This window comes from Anser brachyrhynchus, assembly GCF_964034855.1.
Source record: "Anser brachyrhynchus genome assembly, chromosome: 1".
In the NCBI taxonomy this organism is placed as follows: Eukaryota; Metazoa; Chordata; class Aves; order Anseriformes; family Anatidae; genus Anser; species Anser brachyrhynchus.
Window position 1 is genome coordinate 147,761,592 of NC_137694.1, and position 19,340 is coordinate 147,780,931.

The 19,340-nt window shown below is 36.4% G+C and overlaps 1 protein-coding gene across 4 annotated transcripts in view; it reads right to left on the minus strand.

The window, feature by feature from the left end:
* Positions 1-592: 592 nt before the first annotated feature.
* TMCO3 (transmembrane and coiled-coil domains 3) overlaps positions 593-19,340 on the minus strand; it is a 30,528-nt gene continuing 11,780 nt past the window's right edge. For all 4 annotated transcript variants that reach the window (XM_080577055.1, XM_080577056.1, XM_080577054.1 and 1 more), the window contains 8 exons: positions 18,959-19,051; positions 17,578-17,764; positions 16,532-16,649; positions 15,752-15,947; positions 9,496-9,646; positions 4,127-4,206; positions 3,393-3,542; positions 593-1,773 (listed from right to left, as the gene is read on the minus strand). In XM_080577055.1, the coding sequence (XP_080433181.1) occupies positions 1,660-1,773; positions 3,393-3,542; positions 4,127-4,206; positions 9,496-9,646; positions 15,752-15,947; positions 16,532-16,649; positions 17,578-17,764; positions 18,959-19,051 (1,089 nt within the window). In that variant the 3' untranslated portion in view covers positions 593-1,659. The remainder of the gene's footprint in view (positions 1,774-3,392; positions 3,543-4,126; positions 4,207-9,495; positions 9,647-15,751; positions 15,948-16,531; positions 16,650-17,577; positions 17,765-18,958; positions 19,052-19,340) is intronic.

The following is a 19,340-nucleotide window of genomic DNA, read 5'->3' on the forward strand; positions in this document are numbered from 1 at the left end:
ATCCAGGTTGTCGACGAGTAAATTGAACAACACCGACCCAGTACTGACCCCTGGGGGACACCGCTAGCTACAGGCCTCCAGCTAGATTCTGCACCACTAAGCACAACTCCGAGCCCTGTCCTCCAGCAAATTGCCAATCCACCTCACCATCCACTCATCTAGGCTGCAATGCCTGAGCTTGTCTATGAGGATGTTATGGGAGATAGTGTCAAAAGCCTTGCTGATATATATGATATGATAGAGGAAAGAAGTATAAAGCACACAAATCCATCCAAAGCTTTGCTAGTTTCGCTACTTGGAGGACAACTTTCATTTTAATTGGCAATTTAAACCCATGTAACATGCATTTTTCTAGCTATTTGGCGGGTATCAAAGTTATTTCATGTGACAGTATAATACCAGCCTAAAGTGTTAATATATCTTTTTTAATACCGTTGTTTTAAACAGATAAAACTCGACATGACTTTGAAATTGTCAGAGTAGACTACAGTCTATGAATAATCTTTCTCTATGATGCTTAAGAAATAGTCTTACAAGGCTTATCCTGTTACGCATAATGTTTTAAAGAATAAAGCACTTACATTTAAGATCACATTCAAAACATTTTTTTTAATATCATGATATTTTAAGGAGACTAACAATTTATACAATGTAAATGCGAAGTATGAAGTTGTGGAGTTCCAAATACACATTCAATCTGCCATTTCTAGTTCTGTGCAAATTAATTTGCTTGAAATAACTTCAAATGAAGAGTATTATCAGTAACACCCAACCTCCAGAGATAAAAAAATGATTTTTTTATATCTGCTTGAAATTAGACTTCCCAGATCCACTAATTTTATTTTTGATTTAAAACAAAAAACTGTAAACAATTACTATAACAGCAGTTAGCAACAAGAATGGGTGATAATTGTCAGTCATCAAATATAACCTATGCCCTTTCTTACCATCACCTTTTAGTCCAGTATGTAAATAAATACAAGAACTAACACAAATAAAAGTTACCACTATAAGAAAATACATTATATGCTGTAATTTGGAATAAAATCTCATACAATATCGGCTGCATTATTTGGGGTATGTATTTGCTTAAAACAGCTTGATACTAACAGTTAAACTTCTTTGTGTAAAGGACTAGACTTTTACTCACCATCAGAAATGTGTTTTGTGATTAATTTTATACCAGTATACTAAGCTCTTAAGTGTGAAAATGACTCAAGTCATATAGTAGAAGAAGATACCATAGGCACCATAATATACTTTTTTTTTTTAAACAAAACCTGGTGAAGGACCAACAGTAAGAAAAGGAGGATGAAAATTAAAAGGCACATTCAGGCAAGAAATAATCAACACAGTTTGCATGATGCTATAGTTAAAAAAATAATTTATACTCTGCATAATTGAACAGATCAGGAACAAATACTCTGGTAGATTCTAATCCGTCAGAGAAAGCCAGTTTTGTAAGAGATGTGCAATTTAAATCAGATCACTCTTTTTTAAAAGTTGAATTTTGTTTTGTTTTAAGGTCAGTGTAAGGCTTATAACCAAGTGCATGTTAAGAGGACTACTCAAAACCTCTTGTTTTCCGAGTGCATAGAGATACAACGAACAATGAATATATTCTTTGCAAGATGCATTCTTGTACATGTGCAAGTCTTATCAAGTACTTGAGCGTCTTTCGGGTCTTGGAACACACTTCATAATAGCAGCTCTCCACAGGGCAGGGGCAAGTAAAAGGCTTAGAGTAGTCACACTCAGAATAAGAAGATAGACCTGAAAATCGGAAATAAGAGCCATTACTTCTCTCCACAGTTACATGGTAAACTAAGAAATGATTTAAATTTGATGAGATCAGACTTTTCTCAATAATAATATTTTCAGGCTGAGACTTCACCTGTCTCTCTATCCAGGTATGCTTATTGTTACAAAGGCAAACAAGTGCATGCACAAATCATGTAATTATCTGTTTACCTGGTTTGAACATTCACTTGCAAAAAAGAAAAAACTAAACAAACCATAATGAGCTTATAGAATAACAGTTATTTACATCTATAGCTGAGAGGTCAATTTCAAAAGCTTAAGGTGTGCTAAAAAGTCAAAGGCCAAATACCACTTTATTAAAAACATAAACTATTCTGGTTGAAAGATATAATGGCAACGTGTATTACTAATATATACACTATAGCTTTTTAACTATCAAGAATCCCTCTAAGTCACGCTGCACATCTTCTGAAATGAGATCTTTGTTACATGTTACGGAAGAGGCTTTTAAAATGGCAGTGAGAAGTAGTTTTGAGGTCTCAAACAGAAGAGTGACATTTGGAATTCAGAGCTACGCAAACCTGTACAGTAGAAAATGACATGAACACTGACCCAGGAAAATTGAAAGCCTGCGGGCCTGCAAGCGCTCTGGGTGGGCCCCTAAACTGATTCTGTGATCACGTATGGGTATCTTGAAACTCTGTACAAACATACAGTATGTATAACTCCTAATTATATGCAGGAGTAAGCAGGAAAATGATTCACCTCTACATACGCAAGTGAACAGCATTGTGTAGATTTTCCACACTAGCTTTATTTGGAATTGGTTCCAGCATTATACAGCCCAGCGCTCCCACAATGGACAGTTCAAAGAGCCAGCAGAGTATTTTTGTGAGCAGAGATACAGAGGAGAAAGCACTTAGCTTTAGAAAGTGAGGTCAGTTGTTACATCTCTCTAGCCATAATTTACTGAAGTTCGCAAAACAGATTTCATCTTGAGAAAATAGTGTTCTCATAGCTTGAATATAAAGCTAAGTTTAAGGTTTCCTTCCTAGAGTATTTTTTCATGACTACTGAAAAAGCTCGTTTCTTCTGCAGTGGATTTAAAATTAACAGTCTTTGCAGGTAAAGACCATAAGTTTGTTTGCTCACTTGTTTGATTGTATATTAAGGCAACTTGCGCTTCACCATACCTGCCCTCTACTTCTGATTTACTAATATTTCCTTAGTCAGTTCCTACACTCTCAATTACCTCTTTCTATAGCTGTATCAAGATTTTAAAAGCAAAGGCTTCTCACTCTTAAGACACTCGGGTGCTATCTACAATTCACTGCTCACTTAATAAAGAAGTTGTCAAGGGGGAACAGTTAAGGCAAAACATAACTAAATTTTAAAATTAAAACGTGCAATCTACAATATTAAAGTCAAACATGTAAAAAGGTTCAATAAAGAAAAAATTGTACTAAGAACCCTGTCAAGGACATACAAGTTTCTATTTATATGGGCTGATTATTTGTTAACAGTTTAGAGATTACACAAAATAGGCCTGTATTTCACATACACTGCAATATAAAATCCCAGTAAGTTTTAAAGGTGCAAAACCCAAAGTTAATAACTATAAGGTAGCTTACCTCCCTAGATATGATCCCTGCTCTGCGTGCTCTACTTCCAAGAACAAAAGAGAATTCACTGACTTGTGCCAGTCCTGCTGAGACAATCCATTTGATATACTGGCTGGTCTTTGGAAGAATCAGGGAAAGGACAAGCACTGCCAAGACAAACTTTAAAAAGCAGGGGTTTTGGGGGGGTTGTTGTTACATTGTTGGCTTTTATGTTTGTTTTTAAATAAAAGAAAATAGTACTATCACTGTAAGATACATAGCATCAAATACAACAATGCTGGACATAAAAATAAACTAGCGGACTTCTAAATGTCTTCTATGTTAATGCCAAAAGAGGCAAAAAGTACACAGCACAGTACAAAGTAGCGTATTTACTAAAATAAAGCATTTGATAACTGTTACAAGTCCTGAGTTAGGCAAATAGACATTTCTCCATGTGTAACAGACTTTTAACATTATATAAAAACCCTGTATATTTGATTTTTATCCCTGTATACTTATTTTTATATTTTAAACATAAAAACATATGTATTTCTGTGTATATAGCCTAAGAATGTTGTATCAAACTGTATTCTATCAGTTAGATTCCCCCAATTGCAGTAAAGATGTATTACTTCTCAGATGTTTATCAGATTTATCATATTTTTTATCAGATGTTCAGTTTTTGTACAATTTTCATTACGGCATGCAGCACTAAGATTATTCACACTGTTAAAAGATTTAAAATAAATAAATAATAATACCTTCATTATGACCACAGACAATGTAAGGAAGAGTAAGACTGTGAGCTCATATATGACAAATGTGGGGAAAACATGAAGTCCTAGAAGGAAAAACATTGGTATTATCTTAGTACATCTTTTAAAATGAACAACTTTAGCCAAGCATTCATACTCACATGTAAGCTAAGGCTGAATATAAAAATCTTGTATTTATTGGAACAGACAATGAAAACATGTAATGTTTCCAAATACTGAAATAATATATTTGTATTTTAAACTATTCAGATTTTATTGCACCTATAAAGAAGCATGGAGTTACATTTCATTTACAAGAACTAGGGTTATTAGTGAATTTTTTTTCCTTAAAGGTATGTGCTATACTGTGGTTTGTTCCATTTCTAACTTATTTAGAGCATATACAGTTCATTGCTGAAAGAAATCCACCAGACGGTAACGTCTCACAAGAAGTATTTACAATGATTCAGTTTTGACTTTTTTTTTAAGATTTTTTTTTTTTACCGCTGCTTTGATATATTTTTGATTTACTGAGTGCAACTAAATTCTATTTAATAGCAATACTCAATTTGTTATTCTAGAAATCCCTGGAAAGAAATATTTCAAAGTTTAATGCCAATATTTTATTATGATAATTTTCAGAGTTCATAATAGATTTAAGTGCAAGACTATATTTTCAAAAACAAACAAAGAAAAATCCCTAATACACCTACCAACACTACCTACTTAATCACTTAAGTATTTCCTGCCAAACCTAGACATTTTTGGAGGGGGTCATCTCCAACAATATTCCAAATTGAGTTAAATTGTATATGACAGATGCATTAGCACTTTTGTTTATATTTTGTCTCTTCCACACCAGTCAACAGTCCAGAACCCGAACTGAAACACGCTTCTTTCATTAAAGCTATAAAAATGCTGCTGGAAAATAATTCCATTGTTCTGCACAGTGACTACAAGATACACTTTGCTAGCCATTTAATATTCTTGTATGAAATGGTAATGGACTATTACTGAGGATGGAACACGTTACACATAAATTACAAGTGCAACAAAAAACGTAATTGTTGTGATCCCATGACCCTCACATGCAATCACTGAAAGTCACCTGAACAAGAAAACTCACTTGGACTGGAATTGGGAAAAGCCATAAACCCCTGAGTGTGGTCTACCCCAACTAAAGGATTATATAAAGCCACATTTCTATGATTTAGGGTTGTTTTCTGTTGGTCTTGGGTTTTGTGGTTTTTTTTTGTTTGTTTGTTTGAAAAAGGAATATATCAAGGTGGCCTTGCTCAAGAACCTTATGTCTCATATTGAGACACTTGAATTTTATTCCGAGTTACCACACACATATTTTCATTAATCTTATCTGTATAATCAGTAAAAGGTCAAATCTTGCTGTAGTATCAGCGAAATTATTTGGTTATTACATGAAGCAAGATAATGAACTGTCAAGAACACAGAAGCTTAAAACTAAATCCGGCTACTATTAAACAGATGAGAAAAACAAATATTTGTTGGAGAAGTCCTGGTGTCACTGAGGAGGAATCTTACTCACAGCTAAGTCCATTTTTTCCCCTAGGATACGAGGGACTTGTGCAGGCAAGCATCTTTGGAAGTCCATTCCTTTTTCACAAAATCTCTTAAAAGAGAAACCAAACTAGTGGAGATGTTCCTGAAAAATCCATAGTAGTTGGCAATTCTCCAGCCTAACTGTTTTTGTGGAAGGGCAAGAGTTTAGCTTTCTGAAGCACGAGGCCAGTAAATGAATGCTCTAACTTCTTATTCTAATGCAAGACCGGTTTCCACGAATTTTCCCTGCCCTGTAGCACTGCAGAGCCAAAAGAGCTGTAGAGAACCAAGAGTTGCTGTCTTCCCAAATGCACAGGAGAATTTACTTAGAGCAACTTCAAGGTGTTCTGTCCATGTGCACGTTCCATTGTGGATGAAAATGTACTTCAAATACTGTAAGCTCAGAGATTTGTATACAAGTACTACCCAGTCAACATGCACACACCCTGTTTTATTTCTTAATTTCCTTCCAACTGCGGAGGCACAAATGCAAAAGATTATCAGAATAAGGAGAGAGATGGCAGAACAAGAGATGAACACCACACCAAAAAAAAAAAAAAAAGAAATGTAAATGTGTGTGCACATGGACGGGCAAGTAGCTTCTCTCTTTTTAGTGTTTATCATGTGCATGTTGCTTGTTCACCTCTAGGCTGCTCTCAGAGAGGTACATGAAAAGCAGCTAGAGAAATACAGCCTGTAACAACATCGTCGTGTCTGACAAGAGGGCCAACCAGCATATCTGGAACTGTAGACTTCAAAGGGAGGCTGTAAGTATAGCCTAGGGCTCTCCTCACTATTGGTGCATCAACGTTTTCAGTTCCGGAGCAGACAGGCAGTCTGAAGTTCATTTGGACTGCTTCCTGATGTGGAGATTATTACCATATTCAAAAGAGCTGAGGCACAAACTAGCACAGACTTCTACACTAACCCTTTGGAGGTGTCTATTAGGTGACAAGTGTCTGTAAGGTAAAGCAAGCCTAAACCTGTTGCGTACACAGCTCTGAGAAAACAAATACACAGCCCTGCAGGCACACACATTTTGGGCAAAACAGAGCCCACCATAATGGGTTCACGGTTGTTACAAACCTTTACCCTAGCCCTCAGCAAAAACTTAGGGTAGAGCCACAAGTCACATCAGACTGCGACACAGGCACACGAAGCCTTCCTGACAGCACAAACTCCACCAGACATTCACCTCCCAGACAGCAGGAGCACGACTTATTTCAATGGATTTAATCAGACTCTGCGACTAGGCTCGGGAACCAACACAGACTTGTTCTAAGACAGCAGAAACACTTCAGTCAAGTAACTCAAAAACTTCAGCACCATCATCTGGTAGTGTGCGGCATGTCGGCTGGTCACCAGTAGCTAGGGTACCAGCTAGGTCGGTTTTCACAGAGCTGAGTACAATCCATGGGACTTCAACTCCAAGCACTGTTCTGGAATGGAGCATCGGTTTGAAGGTGACCTTACACCAACATCAAGCCCAAAACCACAGTTCACTCATATAAGTTGCTATGTGTTCTCCTATGGGTGGTTACATGCAAGATTTTACACACTTTTTATACGTACTTTTTCCTTAACAGAAAAATTGTATTTATTTTAAACAGATTACACAGATTCTACCCGCCTGCTACATGGCTGCTAAACAGCATGCAAAGGTCCAACTACAGTCATCATCATGTCCTGCAAAATCCAGCATCAATAAGAGGAATCTTAGAGATCCTTGACAGCAGACGTGATGAAAGAAAACAAAACTCTGGTGGTCAAATCTCAGGCAGTAGGAATATTTCTGACACATCCTCAAGACAGGACAGTCAATCAGAAAAATGACTATAGTGATGTATTGGGATGCTGTATCTTAATGGACCTAAGAGCCCTGGCTAGATCAAAAAGACAACAATAGCAGAATGGAAAAAACAACATTCGCCTCCATTTTTCTGAAAAAAAGGAGAAAGCTACCTCTAGTCTAACGTCAGTTCTGAGAGCTTGAAACATCCAGGTTTCATTCTGTCCCATGCAGGACAACAAAGTGGTAGGGCTGGATGGATGAGAAGGTGATGAATGTCACCTAATGAATTCCAGTCTTGGGATCTTCCTTCGAATTCTCTCAAATTCAACAGAAATGTTAGAGGCTCGGAGAAACACCGTATGTTTGTTCTGGACAGTGGTACCGCTAACACTGTCAGCATCACCCCTCTTCAGAGGAAGAAGATGAAGTTTTTCAGCATCTTGCATTTAAGGCCCCAGTGCTGGCCACAAGATTTACCCAGAAGAGAAACATGGAGCCTTGCAAGTGAGTACGTCTGTACAGCACACTGAGGACACACGACCTAGTCACTCACTAGAAGCAAGATGCCTCCTCACCAGTGGCAGATAGGGTTGCTGATGCCCAAATTCCACGCATCTTGTAGTCTGAGAAAACCCAGGATATTGGAGCCTTAAAAAATAAACAGGCTACGCAAAGATTCCTCCCATCTCCCTGAAAAGCAATCAAAAGAAAAATCAAATGAGGCAGAGGTGGAAAGGGAAGGATCTGAGTAGCAGGTACTCAAAGTTCTCCACATGTGGCTCTAAGAAGAGACTGGTCCAGATGTTCCCTCAGAAAATATTAGTGAGGACGGAGAGTAACAGGAACTTTCTGACCTCAACAGGTAACACGAAGAGGGTCAGAAAACTGGACGAAAATTTGAAGCAACACACAGAGGTGTAAGTGAATGTACAGATGGAGAGTTACTCAAAGTACAGCTGTTAATGTCTAACTGCACAGGTGTATTATTCCCACAAACGCATCCATGCGTAAAGTTAAGAGCAGCAGTACTACACAGGTCGAGCTAAGGGCAGGACCACTGTCACAGACAGTATGTGAACAAGTACTGTTCAGCTCAGCTTTCAAGAACCAGAATGATTTTTGTAGTGAGAACACAAGTAGACATTTAGGACGAACAAAAGAGCGACTAACTTCTCCAAGTGATGTATTTACATTCACTCTTCGGTTAAGTCACCCCCCCAAGGCAAGTGCTCTCACTAGGCCTGTCTCCTCATCCAGTGTACCTAAGCACTGCAGAAATGTGTTTCAGTTTTCTTCAGAGAAGGCATGTGGGCAGCTAAGGAATCTAACACTTCAAAATGAAGATAGCAACCGATTTATATAAATATTCTTGGAATTAGCATGCTCTGGATAACAACCTTAATGAATTTCTCCCCTGGCCTTAGGCATCAATATTGCATTTCAGCCGGCGGGTAGTCTGAGATATTTCTTGTTCAATTCTTCCTGCATTGAGCACACACACATTACGTCTTCCTAACTAAGGAACCAAGATGCTATAAAAAGGCTCTGCTTCCATTACCATATTCTGCTTACAGAGAAAACCGAGCCACAAGGACCTGAAATTTACTCTATTCACTGACTCAAATTGGTAATAATTTTTTGGTATAAATTACAAGTATATCCACTGCAAAGAGAGAAGAACATTTTCTAAAAACCAAATATAAGCCCCTTCTTCCCTTAAAATTTTTAGTTATGTGCTTTAAATAGCACAGACAAACTCAGAATTGAGAACAAAAACCTGCCATTAAAACAAAAATTGAGAGTACAACGTGGAAATTCCTTATGAACATTGATGTTGCATTTAAAACATTAGCAAAGTCAAAACAATGTTGTCATCAGTTACATTTTAGTATTGAAAAACCATAAAATTTATCTCCCCCCAGTTTGTAGACACCAGTTGATTTATTTATTTTTACTCCCCCACATTGGTAGGTTAGCACTGTTTTTAGTAAGGTTTGTCGGAAATTACCTATGGATGCAAAGAAAATGATGGCAAGAAAGTCTCGTATTGGTTCAATACAGGACATAATCTCCTCAGTGACCATATGACCCTGAGAAGAGATCAGAGCTCCAGCTAAGAAGCATCCCAGCTCCATCGAGACATCCAGCAGCTCTGTGATCTGTCGAGGAATAACAGGAAAATCTATTACCGTTCTCTTGCCCAGAGTGACCTTCTTTACCATTTCACATAGAAATTACAGAGCTATACATTGCACTGGATGTGATAAATTAATATAACCTTACACAAACTCAACATTAAATATAATTTAGCTTATTTCAGTTTTCTGTATTATGTTTGTACAAGAGACTCACAAAACCATGATGTTTCCCCTCCATGATGTTACTTCCTTCCCCACAAAAACAAATTTCTTAATCTACATTGCAATGCTTTGTGTTACTCTTATGGATAGCATCTGATTTCACCAAAATGAGAGAGACTAACAGCTTGAGAGACAGGCTTGCATTATACACCGAGGCTGTGAAAATAAGCCATAGGAACTTCATGTTTCCCAACCGTCAAACAAGGGGAAAAAAAATCAAAGCTTATAATTTGGGAGAATAGTCTCAATTTAGCAAAAACAGTCCCAGACATAATTTACATTTTATTACTGTAAATAAGACCTAAATGTGCTTGTGGCTTTTACTGAGTAGGGATGGATTTAAGCATGTGAAGTAAACTGCTGGAATGAAGCATCTACCTGAAAAAAATCAGACTGCTCTTCATTCTTTTTTTATTATTTGAACATGGTGCTAGAAGGGAGAGATGAAACATGTAAAGAGACTGAACTACAAAATAAGAAATTGCCTAGGGCAATGCTTGTAACATGAGAAAAGCAAGCAGCACTTCTCATAGGTATAAATAAAATGCCTTTAAAACCATACTGTTGCAGACGGTCACCTCACTTAGAAAGGACAATGCTATTAATATTAATAGGACATTTTAACTGAAGACTTATTTCCATACTAATTTAGTTTAAGTAACAATACACCACGGTGCATTTATGGACGACATTGATCATGTCTTTAATGGTGTTACACTAAGGTATGAAGCTAAAACTCAAGTGACTTGAAATTAATGGAGGAGAAGGAAAGACATGATAAACAAGTCTCCAAGCAATGTATAAAATGCTGCCTAAAACTAAACCCGTCTTTTGCATATTTAACTATTAATGTCTGAATGATCATCACATAATTCCATTTGTGATGATAGTCCTTAATTTATTGCAAGATATTTAAGAAAACAAATTGGGTCTGTCAACTTATGCAAATAGTTGCTAATCTGGCAAAACCAACAAAATAATCCATGCCAGCGACTGTGAAAAATATGCCACTTTGGATACACTCCTATCTTAAAACAAAAGGAATTTCAGTTCAGTCTCAAAGATGTGCAGTGCTTTTCCTAACAATCTGAAATTGCAAGAGGGAAGAAGGAAATGTATACAAAGGATTTAAAATCACCAGGGGTGAAAAAAAAAAGGAAGAGAAACATAAGAAACATTTTGGGAAGTCACAAGCTCTGGAGTATGACCATGATCCAACACAGCCTCTTCAAATAAAGTTGGAATTATTTCTACTATTCAGATATAAACCACCCACAGTTAAGTGTTATTTGCTATAACAGAGCTTCAGGTCAAAACATTTATACCTAATATTTTAAGCATTCATATGCACACGGTTAAGTTACCATTTAAGAAGGGATTTACCAGCTCTTGTATTGGAATTGTATGATATTGTGCTGTTATCACAATCACTAGTCAAGTAAGGAACATTTTAAGTGTGAAATAAATATACTACATGCTTGTTCAGAAGGCATAAAACATAACTAGAGTAAAATCTATGTCTGTTTAGGTTTGCTCCCACAGCATAAAACCCGAGATCTATGTCTTTACTCTAGAGCAAGTTAAGTATGAGTTCAAGGACCTGGTAGATACAAATGCAAATTTTGCTATTTGTCTGTTCTCTAGGTACTTCACAACCTCAGGTCTACTACATATATATATATATATACATACACATATAAATGTATATATAATCAAGAGATAAAAAGATATAAAGAGATAAAAAGATATAAAAAGAGAAGTAGATGAGAGGGCAAGGAAAAACCCCAAAACTAGGGTATTTTCTTAACCTCACTCAACTTCCTCCAGTCTGTTCTTCAGATTTATACCAAGACTGCTTTTACTGTTCCCATCCTGGTTTCTGGTTGTCCAATATTATCAATAAGCAGACACATTTCCGCAAATTATTCTGTAGCTTCAGGGGTTATCATAAATAATGTGTGCAGATAGATACAATGAAGAATGTGTGTTTTACTGGCAGGAAGGGCTTCTCAACAAAATGTATTACATAGGCAAAACTCAGAATGTATTTTGCATTTAGCATTCCCTCTCTGCTTGCACCATTTTTAATGTTTTCCTTTATTGAGCAGGGCTCTAACGACTACTGTTCCCTGTGCCATGTTCTGTCCTTTTCTTGACTCCTACGTTACAGTAAGCTTTGCCAGTCAAAACTAAATGAAAACTTTTGTTAATTTGCACCTTTTTTCCCCTCGTACAATTTAGTTTTCATTTGCTTTCAAAGGTTGCATTTTACTCTTAATTCAGAGAGGATCGTTTTGCACTCACTAGAATATAGGATTTTTATGTTCAAGTGTTCTACCGTAGCAATAAATAAAGAGAGAAACATTACTGCTATACCATGTTCCTGTTGAATTTCAGCAGTCGTATTGCCTACATTCACTAATAACGTGCATCTTATTGCTACTTTTTAATCATCATAGAAGCTTAATGAATAGGGTGAGCCAGTAAGACCAAAGAAATCCCTGACTGAAATCAAGGTATTAATATTTGGGGCATTAATAACTTAAAGCTGCCCAAGAGTAAAGACGTGGATGCTAAGCTTGCATTTTAAAGAAGCAAAGCATTAATGGGAACTGAAATAATTTTTAGACAGCCTTTGAAAACTCCATCTCAGCTGTATTTTATGAAATAATTAATTTGAATATGAGATTACAGTTCTTCCTTAATCTTCTCCCTTTAATTGACAGAAGAGAGTTCAAAAGCAGGTTATGAGCCACTGAGAAGTACTCCAGCGAACCAGGAATGACTTTCCTAGTTGACTGCAGGGAAAAGTATGTACATTTTCTTATAGCAAATGCTGCAATGAAATAACTATATTTTCTTTCCATCTTTTTGATATGTAAAGATAACTGGCAATTTCCCTCCTCTTGCTGCTATCATCAGAGATCAGAGCAGTCAAACGGGAAGCCACATCTCCTCCATGGGTATACGCAGTCCTATAAACATGTAACTGCTGTCCTCCTTGTCAGGTCTTGTTTTTTTCAATTGCTTGTCCAATTTCCACAACTTAGTGCTAACGCGACAAAATTGACCACTGTTGTCCTGCAAATATCTAATATAGCAATTCATTATCAGTGGAGTGTTTAAGACAAATGTTCTTGTAATATTTCTATATATACAGAATATGAAAAGGCAACGCTGCACTCATCAACACTCTGGCTGACATATGACACATTCTTCAGCCACTACAGTAAGTGTCTTAACTTAAAAAGCACCGTTTTGGCTATCTGCCCTCAACGGTCATATTTAAAACCAGAAGCTGGATTCACTTTTTATGTTGTAATTGAGAAAAACAGTTTCCCAGTCTTAAAAAAAAATATCTTGAAAATCGGTTTAAAGTTTAATAGTTATCTACTGAACCTTTGTTACTGATGATAAGGTAACAAGATTTAAAGATGTACAACTGCATGTCAAAATTCAGCTAGACTTGCGTAGGATTGGCACCTGACAACTCCCTGACCCCCAGTCTGCCCAACTCGTTGAGGGAAAAAGAGAATTTCAGCTACTTCTCAGAATATAGGGAAGCAAAAAGAAACATCTCCAAAACTTCGTAAAATAGCTTATATTTTAGATTTGTTACATCTCTTTTACTCTTAGGTTATAAATCAGAGACATATTTAAGATCCAGTTTCAGATTCAATGAGCTGCAATGTTATCCAAGTGAGCCAAGCAGATCAGAAATCCTCAAGACAAAGTTCAAAAGTCATTTCCATACAGAAAGTTCCTCAACTGACAGGATAACCCTTACACTGAAATCACTTACACTGCAGTGCGAGAACCTCTTTTGCCCTATATTCCCTCTTGCTTTCCCACACTGAGGCACAGAATTTGCCCTTGTTGGTAGAGGAAACTGCAATTCTTGTCATAGTCATAGGAGATTTTCAAGCACAGGAAATAAATAAAATAATAAATAAGTTTACATGTGTGTGTTCAATACACGTGCTAGTGTTACACTTGAACCCTAATACATGATAAACTTCGGTGGAGCCCAGCAATCTAGTCAGTACAGAAGCACACAACAAGTAACTGTGCATGAAATAGAAACGCAGTATCATTCCTACCTGCTTTGTCATGCATTGGAAAGGATGTGGCCTGCAAAGTAATTCACACACTAGACAGAGAATTAAAATATTTTCTTTAAAAACATCCCTCAATTTTTCTAAATGAAGCTGCAGAGTTATTTTTGGTAAAGGCTACTAAAATCTTTCTCACTCTCTTATCCCTCCCTTTAAAAAACTTAAAAGCTATTTAGAATTATACAAGCATGGAAAATTCCACGTGTGCAGATAATTGTACACATTCTGTCAACATTTAGGCTTGCTTTTCAAACAATAAAGACCTTTGCAGGCACTATGTCAGTTTAACTGTTTTCCTACCTGGCACCCAAAAAACGTAGTTTACCCTTTCCAAATTCATGCAACTTTTTCAAATTTGATTACCAACCCCCCCTTCCAGGTTGCTATACCACCATTTTTTAAATTGTTATTATATTTATTTTTAAGTCTTTGTGCTCAAGCCACAACTTGCAGTATTACTATAATAAATGTATCTGTGTCAGTGAGCATAAAGCGTCTGAACTGGTTTACCAAAGTTACGTGTAGCATCTTTTGTACTGTTCCTTTTGATACATTATTTATCAAATTTAAAAGGGAAAGCTGCTTTCACTTAAAGGTACACAAAATACCTGCTTCTTTACAAACGCTTCCCATGCTGAACAAGCATTCCATTTTTGCGTTATGCATCCAATCCACTCAAACATTTTCTCCCCTAGGTTTGTATTTTGCACATTATGTGAAGTCATGTACACAAACTCCTTTTACATTTGATGTGGATTGGGGCACAATATGCCCAATTCGATCAAATCAGTCCGTGCAGGCCATTCTTTCATGAAAGTAAGACTGTGGTATACCACAGTATCTAACATGACTTGCATGGGGTTTTGTTTTTATTCAAGTTGTTGTACAAATGTTATGTCTGCCTCTTTGAAAGTAAAAAGAAGAAAATAATTTTGTTTCTTTTCTTATTAAATAGCACCAGTGTTTGGAATATTAATAGCTGTTTAGAGGGATGGTATTTTTAGCCTACAGAACAGAAATCAATTAATTCACTGACTTCTTTCTTGACCTTTTTCCTGAAGAAGACCCCGTAATAATTAAGCAAACACACCTAGCAAAAAAGGTTGCACACACAGGAAGTTTTTTTTGACATTTTTTCTCAGAATTTCTTAAAGAGGACACAAAAATCTGCATAACCAGGATAACAGAGTTTCGAACCCACAACATTACCAATAGCCATCACAGTCTGTTCTCCAACTGAATAGTTTCTCAGGGGTATGAAACGTGAGATAGAAACCAATGGAAGGAAGATTGAGAGCCAAACAAAGCAAACCCAGAAAAGATATCAAAACCTTAGGGCATTTCCCTGTTTTCTCAACTTCATCTCCAGCTGTTTATCTCCCACAGAAAAAAAAGCAGCTAATTTTATAATAAAAACCGTCCAGAATTTGCCATTGAAAAGAAACCAGTCAGCAAGTGGCAGTCAGACATTATCAGTATCTCAAAACCCATCCTAAATTATTTTGAAATGCATGAAGTATTCCAAAATTAAAACTGCAATCATGGTCCTTAGAGTGGCTGTATAAAGTTACCCACAGAAGTTCAATCTATTTACATTCAAGATATGTCTGCTACTACTCATCTGTACTGTGATGCATGAATCATCTGTTCATCTGGGTTTTAAAACATTTTAAAACTAAATAATTAACCAGAGAGATATGCAATAACAGTAAGTGTGATGGCTTTTGTGGTACCGACGCAGTATACTCTACAACTCGTATCAAAAAGTTTTATTAATTTAAAAGATTACCGTTAGCATAAGGAAGATGAATGCAGATATTCCTAGAATGAGGATTTCTTTATTCCCTTTGCTTTCTGCATGCAACTTGCGATAATACGGTCCTATGAGGTAAGTCTTTATAACAAGACATATAAGAAAAACAGCAGCCAGAGAAAAGAGAATTTGGCCGATCAGTATCAGTATTCTCAGTATTTCCTTGAAAATGCTGGAAGAGAAGAACAAACAGAACATTTCTTTCAACTGCTCTCTTGCCTCTAAATGAGTTTCCCTTAAGTGAAAAGATCTAATTCCACAGATGTTCGAAGTTGGGTAGCTACAGTAAGATATTTCAATACATTAGCAAACAACATGAATATTAAATCTGCTGAATGCCTGTCAATCTCTTTTATAGAATAGAATTTACTTTCATGCTGGTTCAAAAAGATTTTTGTTGATTAATCTTCATAGTAAACCATCAGAATCAATAATTCTATCCCTCAGCCTTTGACAAAAATGTCTTAGTAAATAAAGGGAATAAAGTTAAGTCTGAAGAAATTCTCTTATTTTCAACAATAACGATTTTTTCACTACAAATTTTAGTTTAAGAGTGGACAGGACTAAGGTAGCTAGAGCAGAAAGAATATCCTCATACAACATGACAAATACAAATAGTAAAGGGAACTTGGAGAACAAAGCCCTATTTTTCAAGGAGCTGACGTTAAAGGTAGAGCCCTCATATTCATATTTGAGATCTATATACTAAATTGGAAGGGGGAGGGGAAGAGATGAACTTTATTTTATTTTTTTTACCTGGAGGATGTGCTCACTCCTGCTTGGATAAGTGTAGGCATAACAGCTATAAATAAACCAAGCTGCACGTCCTGCATCACCAACATACCAAGTAGTACGCTGCTGTAGTCAATATCTCCTGTACACCAACAAAGCAGTCATGGAAACATTTATCAGAATCTATGAATGCTTGCAGAAATCTAGAAGTGTCTTAATCAAATGGAAGCTATGTATAGCTCTCCATAGGGTGAGGTCAAAGTATTCTGGTTTTGTTTTGTTTCTCTCCACCTCCCCAGTAGCTAAATCAATATATATGTTAATAATATAAATGAAATACTCATATGAAGCTTGACTTTGCTTTGCAGTTAGGCACCAGTTACACATTTACTGAAACTTCTTTACTGAAACTTAGTCTTCAAAATAACAGGCGTATCTAAGTTAATGAGCCAGTATACATAAAACACAGACTTTGAATTTATGCATTGCGGTATGAATATTCTAGAGAGAGGGAAAACAAAAACACCTTAATGCAGTATGTATGAGACAGGTTTAAGGGGAAGAACAGGTTGGCCAAACGTTTGAGTGGAAACATTTAGGAGCCTTTGGAGAAGTTAGTAACCTGGCACTTGAAAGTATTTATTTGAAGAGCTGCAGTCTTTGAAAGACTACCTGAGCTGGTCTTAGTTTGCAGGAAGAGGTTGTAAATTACTTAAGTCAAACTTTCTGCCCCACTGACTGACTGGTAGTAACGGTCCAACCTAGTAATCTCTGAAATAGCACAAGAATTCCAGAGCTCCGGCAAAGTTAAATCTTTTCATGCAGAGTGTTGATTGGGCCACACTGTCATTCTCCAAAGAGGACTGGCTACATAAACAGCAGGTACACTTCATAACAAGAATATACATAACACTGGCCAGTGTGAAAAGAAGATGATCCCTTGCAAGCTAAACAATGTCTTTTGTTTCTCTTGCAATATTACGAAGTCCATTTCAATGAAATTTCATTGTAGATGCATAAATATTTGTCATACATTGATTTAATACATCAAACATTTAAATCTTACTTACCTTCTTTATCTCCTCGAACAGTACCTGCAAGAAATCTTGACACCAGTGGTGTGCTCGATAAAGACAAACAAGTGGAAATGAAGACGCTTTGTGTTGGTCTGATTTGAAGCAAGTGTCCCCATAATAAACCAAAGGCAATCATCAGAACAGTCATGTAGCAGGGTCCTTGCAAAGATATTTTCCATACCTTGGGAAGAAAACAAGTTCTTGTAATAAAGTCTGATACATGACAATGGTTTTTCAGTGCAAATAAGCAATTAAAGGTGCATGATTAGGGGCTGCAGTGCTGGGCCACTGACATAAACAGCTCTCATCATACACATCCTGAAACTCTAAAGATATTATGCCTAGTAGATAATATTCTGTGCCAGAACACTTATTACCTCATGAAAGCTCATTACGTAAATTCCCATAGCTCACAGACCAACAAGTTAAGGGTCAAAGGTCCACTATGGGTTGAACTACATTAAAATCAAATGGAAGACCAGTTATTTGGTATGACTCCAAGGGGAAAAAAAAAAAGACACAGTTAAGACCATCATAAATACCAGCAGCCCACTCCATACTAGTCCAACACACGATTGTGAATTTGCTTGCACACCAGTAACAGTTTGCATGCTAAGATTTAGAAACCTCTGACTTACTGACTTTTATCTTTGACTTTAGGTGGACTAAAAATAGCAGAGTGGCTGAATGCTCATAAACTTTAACACATTTCAGATAAAGCTTTTATAGTCTGATGAACTCACAACCATCAGTTTAGGAACAAATCATACAATGAAACTCTTTAAATAGATCTTCACATATTTTGCAGCAGTATTTTCCACTGTTAAAATTCTAGCTGGTTTTATGAGACTCTTTTTTTTTTTTAATTAAGACCACAAGAAACTTGTACCTTTTTGCTGAATCCCGATGGCCACAGCATGAATTATTCCAGATTGTGCTAACATACTTGCAGAATTAGTTTATTAGCCAGTACAGCATGTATCATCAATTCAGTATGCAGTACTTAACAAACTGATTTTTTTTTTTTTATTACAGGACTGGCAAACATCACTGGACACTCCATAACAGCAACTGCATGTTACTGCATGTTAAAATAAAGCAGAGATGGATTGCCATAAATTGTGTGAGATTTTTCTACCAATCAAACTGTTTTACTAAAATGAAGAGGAATAGCAAAGTTTGTTGGAGACACTGAATAAATAATGCATTCTATTCTTTCTAGAGAGTTAAAGACAAAAACGCCATATTTGTCTTTGCAAAATTGTACAATGTTACAATAGTATATTACAGAGAACGTGTAAAGATCTGAAATAGAACTGGTAACTTGAACATTAGCAATTAAATTCTGCAATATAGAAGTATTATACAGAAATACCTTTCTTAATCTTTCAGGAGAAAATTCCAGACCAACTAGAAATAGAGTGAAGAATACACCGAACTCTCCCAATGTCTCCACCTGTACAATAGACTTTTAAAAAGGTAAAATAAATATTAGTGCATATCAGTCTACACATAAAGCAAAATGTAAGTATACTCATAAAATAAATAGTTTATGTTTCCATAGGTAGTTCACTCTCTGGTCATATGACACCAGGAGTTCCCTCAGCACCTTTAGGATTCAGAACACCACCTAGCTATTACTAGATAGTTAGGTTGGGTAGGGCTGGTCACCCAAAAAGCACAGATGCTTTGAGCTAGGAAAGCTTGCTTGCTTGTTGAAATTACATAGGTTGCTTCATACATAAGCTATTAAACCC